Here is a 7500-nt window from a genome sequence, read left to right as displayed (position 1 = left end):
CATTTTGTTTCCAAAAGTGTTTCAGTCTGTGAAATGCACTCTTTCTTGCTATTGGAATAAACCTGGCTATCACACAGCTCAATTTTCAGTAAAACCATGTTTGAAGGTTTGAAAGTACTGCTGGCCTTTAACAAAAAAATGTTTACACGCACCAAAATATCCACATGAAAAAGAAAACACACACACACACACACACACACATGCCCAGAGGGAGGCTGTTTTTATACTCCCTAAATATTGACCAAATGGGTTCCTTAATAGGAAACATGGCCAGGATCTTGGGATGGCGAAAAGACATTTTGGAACAGATATCTGGAGATGGTGCTGGTTTTGGGAGCAGGGTTGCAGGGCGACGGCCATCTCTAAATATAGGGCCCCGCGTCGGTCGCGGTCGCTGCCTGCCGCGGGTGTGTCTGGCAGGTGCGGTAGGGCAAGCGTGGCTACGATACACACAGCTGTGCCCTCCCGCTAAACATCCCACGCCACACAACTGCTCGGTCAGCACTGTGGCGGCGACAGCTGCTAGGCGACAGCGGCCTTGGCGACAAGCACGCCACACCCTGCGTCCACACTAGAGGCGTGCGTCCGCTAATGCCTGGCTAAGCCATCGCCTGCCTGCTCCGCGCCCTTTGACCTCAGAGAGGCCACTACCAAGGCTGAAAGTGTTAAGACACTGCAATGTGAAAAATAGTTTCACAAAGTTATAAGCAGAGTGTCAGTGTGTATTTTCTTTCTTTCTTTCTTTCACAACTTCTTCTTCAATTTCAGTAACCCATAATCTTAATTCTAGATTTCATTATGTGAAAGACTGGCCTTTTAATCATTTAAAAGGTGAAATTATGAAAGGGGTTAACCTTATTTCAGATTCAGCATATGCCCTCACTTCCCCCACTCTCGCAGGTCTTGAACTATTGACCAGAAATGAAATGGAGCCAGGTCTGTGTTTTTAACTCATTACAGATATGATCAATATCCATATAGATATGTCAGTGGGCAAGCGTGACGCGTCAGCCGTGGGGTTTGATGAAGCATCTCGACCTTTTGTTTTCGCATTATCGCACGTGTCACTGGCCGTGGCAGTGGCCGGAGGAGGTCTGCGAGAAACGATCGATCGCGGTGCCCGCTGCTCTGAAAACGATCGCAGACCCGACTGGCTGGCGCTGATGTCTTTCTCAGCCATGCAAACACAATGACAGCCCTGACCCGAGACACAGACAGCTGCGTGGGCCCCGGTGACACCTCCACCTGGACGTCCTCGCCCTGACGCCGTGAAACCCATCGGGCGGACAGATTGAAATGTCACTTCATGTTAAGCTAGTCCGTCCAGTGGAGGTGGCACTGAATATTTTCTCTGTGTTTTTTTTTTTTTTCTTTTTGTCTCCAATGCGAAATGTCTCCACCTGTTCCCTGTCTTGCCGTCTGAAAATTGAGAAGTAAGACTTGAGACCCCCGGAGACTTGAGTTACGAGATGACAGAGGGGAGGAGGGAGAACAAGAGAGATTAAAACTGCCAGATGTTAGATTTCTGCTTAAGTTACTGGATCTCTAGACAAAGAGGGATGTTTTTGAGCCCAATAGGACATGATTGAACTCTGGAGAGTCTGGAGAACTCTGAGACAGTGCCTCGAGCCATACAGAGAATGTTAATGGAGGTCAAATTGAATAGTTTAACGTCTTCTCACCATGACAGTTACGACAGGACTTTTTAGAGGTGTTTTACAAGTTTGCCCAGATTTTAACCACTCGAGTTTATTTGAACGCGCTGAGAAGTGACTAAGTAATTGACAGCGTCCTGTCGGTTCAGGGAATTTTACAGTGAGCAGGAGTGCCCGCGTGCTCTCTCAAACAACGATCCAGTTTGGGAAAGCTCATAGACATCCTTGTTTTCCTCTCGGCTTCATCATCTCCCTGCTCTGGTCACACCTGCACGCGGGCCTGTCAGGAAGATGGATGACCCATTACTTCACCAGTAATTGGTGTTCTCCGCGGTTCCAATCAATATCATATCCCTCCCCCCCCAAAAAACATGTTTCTTTTACACTACAGGCCCCTGTAGGTGTCAGAATGCCTACGGCGCTTCCACTACAGCTTTGAAACCTGCCTGACGCCTCCCTTTGTGAGCGAATTTCATACAGACGCAGTCTAAAATAAGACATGGGGGGGAGGTGGTGGTGGTGGTGGGAGGGGGGGGGGCACATCTCATTAGCTTAACCTTGTCGCAGAAACAAACAGTGAGTGATGACAAATGGCTTGTCTTCATGCGTATTGACTTTCAAATGCTAAAGAGTTTTTTTACTCAGAAAAATGCCAGACCTGGATTTTTTCCCGTCAGACAGTCATCAATTGTGAAGGCCTACAGGGCGTGTTCTTTATGAGGAAAAATGGTGCCCATAAGCAAGTTACTCATCATAATAGATATAATATATGACGCTAAAATGAAACAACAGCCGTGAGCAGAAATACCTCCATGCTCAACAAAGGATAAAAAAAAATAACATTCCTAGCCTGCCACGCGGAAGCAACACAGAAACATACATTTGTTCAAGTTACGCTTTATTTTATACCCAAATCACTTATCACCATAATAGATTTTTTGTGCTCTATTAGCTCCTAATCACACACACTTCTGCTGCAAGGGTGTGTGTGTGTGTGTGTGTGTGTTAGAGAGAGAGAGAGAGAGAGAGAGAAAGAGAGAGAGAGGATGTGTGTGTGTGTAGGACTAAAAAATAGGTCGCGAGAGAAGTGGAGCAGGACCACAGGGGTGACGGGTAATGAAATTCCTCTCGGTTCTGAAACGATGAAGGTCAGGAAATTAATTGGTTTAACTCATTAGCTCTTTTCAAATCTCCCCCATATCACAAAAGCTCCCTCACCATGTTGGGAATCACAGAGCCCCCCTTTTGTGCGGTGAGCTCAGAGTACTTTAATTGCACCTACTTAAGATAAAACCCAAGGCATCAGATGAATAGGAGTCTCACCATGGTACGCACACACACCTCTATCGCCTGGAATAGAAAGTGATCTGGACTTCAGAAGCCTTAGTGTTGTTCTCACCTAGAATATTAATGTCATCTCTCTCAACTTGTAAAACAAAGCCAACTGACTAAGTGGTGGACTTACAGCGCTAACGAGCACTGTTAGCTACGTTAGCTTCGCGCTCATTGTTAAACGTTCTGTTCTTTTCTAACTTTTCGTTCCGTTTTGACTTCTAGAACCTCCGGTTCCGATCGCTCCCCCTCAGCTCATCGCCGTGGGCGCCACCTACCTGTGGATCCAGCTCAACGCCAACTCCATCAACGGAGACGGGCCCATCATCGAGCGCGAGGTCGAGTACCGCACCGTCACCGGAAGCCTCATCGACAACCAGCCCGTGGACAAGCCCACCCACAAGATCGGCCACCTGGACCCAGACACCGAGTACGAGATCAGCGTGCTTCTGACCCGACCCAATGAAGGGGGCACTGGGGCGCCTGGACCTGCACTGCGTGCCAGAACCAAGTGTGCTGGTGAGTCAGACTCTCCCACTGTCCTGCTAATGCTAAGAGAAACCGAATGCTGATGATCATGGATAGAAGATTGATACTGTATGTGGTGACCCTTGTACTTTGCCCAAAATAATTTGAAGATTCTTATTTATATAACACAAATACTTAGAGAGACCGACAGACAGTCTGAGAAGCCGTTTTCAAGAACTATCGTTTTCAGCCTCCGAAACTGCTGGCATCGTGAAAACGCAAGGCGTAATCGATGAAAAAAATGATTGTTTGCAAAAAAAACGGTGTTGTGTAAACAGGGCCTGAGAGAGACAGATGGGCCTGAGTGTGGGGAGGGATAGAAATACTCTATGTATTACTACAACAGAAGAATTCATTGGAAATCACCACATAGGTCACAGAACCAGGGGCAACCCAGGCTAAGTTTATTGCCGTTTCATTTTTATTGTGTTTTATTTAGTTAGATGAATAGAATCATACGGTGCCATACTCCAGCAGGAGATATATGATAAGGAAGTGAGATGTTTATTTTCATTAATCCCACACATATGCATTCGTAGTTGACTTGGAGGCCCCTGAACTCGGCTGACCTGCTAGAAAATGAATGAAAAGCATCTGTGGGTCATTCCCCTTATTCAGAATGCATTCTGTGCGTCCACCTACACATGATGGAGAGCCCTAATACACCACACCCACACCCAAACCCCCATCCACCCCTTTCCGGTCCTAAGGAGTAGTCCTGGGAGCCTCCAGAAAGAGAGTCTGTCATGATCCCTTGCACCGTTAGAGATGTTATGACCTCCATCTTGAATGGGTCTCTTTGGGGTCAGGAAGTGGGGGCTGCAGAGGGAGAAGCATGTTGTTGGGTAGTAATCACTTACGGCAGCAGGGGGATTAGGCTTAGCATGGCTCTGCTAGCACATACCGCAACACAGAGTGATAGCCTGATGCCTTCAGTGTCAAGAGAGAGAGAAAGAAAGCGAGAGAGAGAGAGAGAGAGAGAGAGAGAGAGGGAGGGAGGGATGTCATCTTTTAGCTGTGGTAATTGTCACTGTGCAGCAGGTTGCCTGGCTCCCCAGTCGCGGGTTCCTGGGGATGAAGGGGAGGGGGGGGGGCTTGGTGGCTGGTGATGGATGATGGTGTCGCTGTCGTCTCACAGCAAGCCGTGTTTAGAGAACAGGTGGGCTTTGTGTGCTGGGCCCGGGAGACGAATGCGGATGACTCACTGTGGTCATCTGTAGAGACAAACTGTGTCAGTATCCTCTCCGTGTCTTGGCTTTTCAGACATCTTGAGGATTCGGTGAATGATACAAGAAATAAATTTCGGCTGAGTAGGCATTGCTTCCCAAGCTATAAATTAGAAATATCCCCACATTTGTTCTTGTAGACGTAAAAGAGATAAGAAGACACATCCATTTCTGTCGTGGCAGAAGTTAACTAATTAGTCCTCTTTATTTTCCAACACATTTTACAAATTACTGGAAATGATTTGAACTAAATCGCAGATGACAGCATTAAAATGTCTTGGTAATTTGGCCCCAGAAGGGGGTTTCATTCTCAAACACATTCATCTCCCCATCTTGCCCCATTCCTTTCATGTTTTTCCCCCTCTAAAGGGGATTGCCAACAGGTCCCCGTATACTGGTGGAATGTTTGTTTGTAGCTAAATCAGCAGAACCCTCATTAAGCAGCTAATGCTATATTCATTATGGTCTGCTGTTGTTTACCCTCCTGCCACCCCATAACTCCCCCGTTCGTCTCCTCTGTGCAAACTAAGCGAAAGCCGACGCTGCACCTGACACGCACCGACCGGCCGATGGATGTACTCCCGCCATAGGGGAGCGAGGCGTGTCTCCCCCTTAATGGCGTGCGGAAAACATTAGCGTTATAAAGGGCTCGCTGAAGCAGCTAGCGCATTAGCAAGGAAGCACGGGACCCCCCCTGGGCCAAGGAACGAATGGCCTGCAATTATCACAGTAATTAAACAGGTGCAATGACTCTTCTTCTAAATGGCTGTTGTGATTAGTCCAGCGGCGGGGATGTGCGGGCTAGCGGTGCGCGGCTGCCGCCCACACTGGCCGCTAATTGCTTTTCCATTAGCCCCACGCTCAAAACCCATCATTAGCATGTCACGTGATGCGGCGCGGCCAATGGACTGGAAGCCGCCTCGGCCCCGCAAAATCGAGTGCGATTGCAAAAATCCCATTTACATGAATCACCTTTTGATTATTGATGCACTTATCGGGTCAAGCCGCGCAGTTGCCCCATCGTAGATCATCTCACAGATGCACATCCACCAACAAAAACAACAGGAGCAGATGCACACCAGACCCAGAAATGGGAGAGACTGCGTAGGCTGAGGCCTTGTCAGGTCAGACGATCAGACAGCAGTGAAAGTGTTTTTGGTGGAGGATTAAAGATAGCAATCTGGCAAATAAATGTAAACAAACTGCTCAACCAAGTTTCAGGGGCCCTAGCGGTGCTTTTTTCAAATAGGGGCTGCAAAGGCGGCGGTGGCGGCGGCGTCTGGGGAGGGCAGGGATCAAACGCGTCGGAGCATGCACCGGGCACACATGCCAAGACCCGCCACGGCCTCCCCTGGTGAACCCAGGCCCCTTTGAATTCTTCCCTCTCGCAAGAGGGGACGGCTGATTTATAAACATGCCTGTCATACCTGCATACCTGTCTGTGCCCTCTGTGATCGCCGGCTCCCCCTGCTGACCCGGCAGACAGCTGCGACGCAGCGGAAAGCTAACCCTGGAAATGTAACCCTGAAATACCTTTCCGCACAAACTCTCTCTCAGTCACTCTCTTGAGTGCAAACTGCACCGCGCCGCAGAGTTATACGGCTGCTAAGCCAGAGTAGTTGGGAAGGTTGAAAATAAATAAATAAACAGATGAATAAATTAATGCATCGATAAGTAAACAAATAAATTAATAAATATTTCTGCAGAGATTTAATTGAAGGTGTGTATATATATCGATAAGCGTAATTGCCAAGTGCTCCGAGCCGTTGGGATGTTTGTAATGAAGTGCCTCTAGCTGATTAGGCTGGTTAATCTTGCTACAACTCTCTGGGCTGATGCTGCCAGAGTACCCAACAGCTGGCCTGGATGCACAGGCCTGTGATGCGATGAGGAGAGGCCTCTCACACTCTGTCTGTCTCCTCCTGGTTCTTTGTACCCAGCAGAAGCTACTTACTTGCCCGCCCCCCATCCCCCCCCCCCTTCTGATAGTGTTGACAAAACTCATATCAAGGACAAGGCAGTTTACCAAACTGTGTGCTGTATCTGATTGAACAAACTCCCTTCCAATTTGCACAAAATCTTGCCAAGGTTGATATTAATAAATAGAAAAATGTAAGCAAAGGGAGATTCAGTCTCTGGGCTTAAAATAAAGAGTGGTGCGCGCATGTCTCTTATATACACTGGCTCGCTTTTCTCTGTGTTGACTGCCTTGCTGCATTCAGCTCTGTGATTGAGTTGACCGAGTCTGTCGAAGGTGAGCTTCACTAAACGACAGCTTTAAATGAGAAAATCTAAAGAATTTCTTTTTTCCCCCCCTCAATCTCTCTGGCTCCGGGCTGTCGCTAAGTCTCACCCACCCCATACGCTTCCTCTAACACCATCAGTGCTCATTCTGGCCAAGGTCACAGACGGACAGGATCCTCAGGATCCTGTTAAAAGCTGAGGTCAGCGACCTGGCGAGTTTTCCAATTAATGGAAATCGGAGCGGCAGGAGTTACACGGTGACAGTCATTGTTGTGACCCCAGCACTAAATAACAAGGATTTCTGTCAGTAATGATCTCAGCCTAGTAGGTCACCTGAATGGCTTGCTATCTGACCGGGCAGTATGGGGAAGACCTTCCATTAAAGCTCCATTGAATTAGGTGGGGCTCCTGGATCTCACGAGGAAATTGAGTTCCGCTAACCAGAGGAAGGTTGTCTGAGTTGAAAAGAGTGAGAGGGAGAGAGAGAGAGAGAGAGAGCGTTAGAGACAGACAGA

At 48.0% G+C, this 7500-nt stretch overlaps 1 protein-coding gene across 8 annotated transcripts in view; it reads left to right on the top strand.

The window, feature by feature from the left end:
- ptprma (protein tyrosine phosphatase receptor type Ma) overlaps positions 1 to 7500 on the top strand; it is a 206421-nt gene that overhangs the window by 89970 nt on the left and 108951 nt on the right. For all 8 annotated transcript variants that reach the window (XM_062521014.1, XM_062521011.1, XM_062521013.1 and 5 more), the window contains exon 7: positions 3213 to 3506. In XM_062521014.1, the coding sequence (XP_062376998.1) occupies positions 3213 to 3506 (294 nt within the window). The remainder of the gene's footprint in view (positions 1 to 3212; positions 3507 to 7500) is intronic.

Source organism: Sardina pilchardus, chromosome 19 (assembly GCF_963854185.1).
Source record: "Sardina pilchardus chromosome 19, fSarPil1.1, whole genome shotgun sequence".
In the NCBI taxonomy this organism is placed as follows: domain Eukaryota; kingdom Metazoa; phylum Chordata; class Actinopteri; order Clupeiformes; family Clupeidae; genus Sardina; species Sardina pilchardus.
This window is presented reverse-complemented; position numbering and strand designations above follow the sequence as displayed.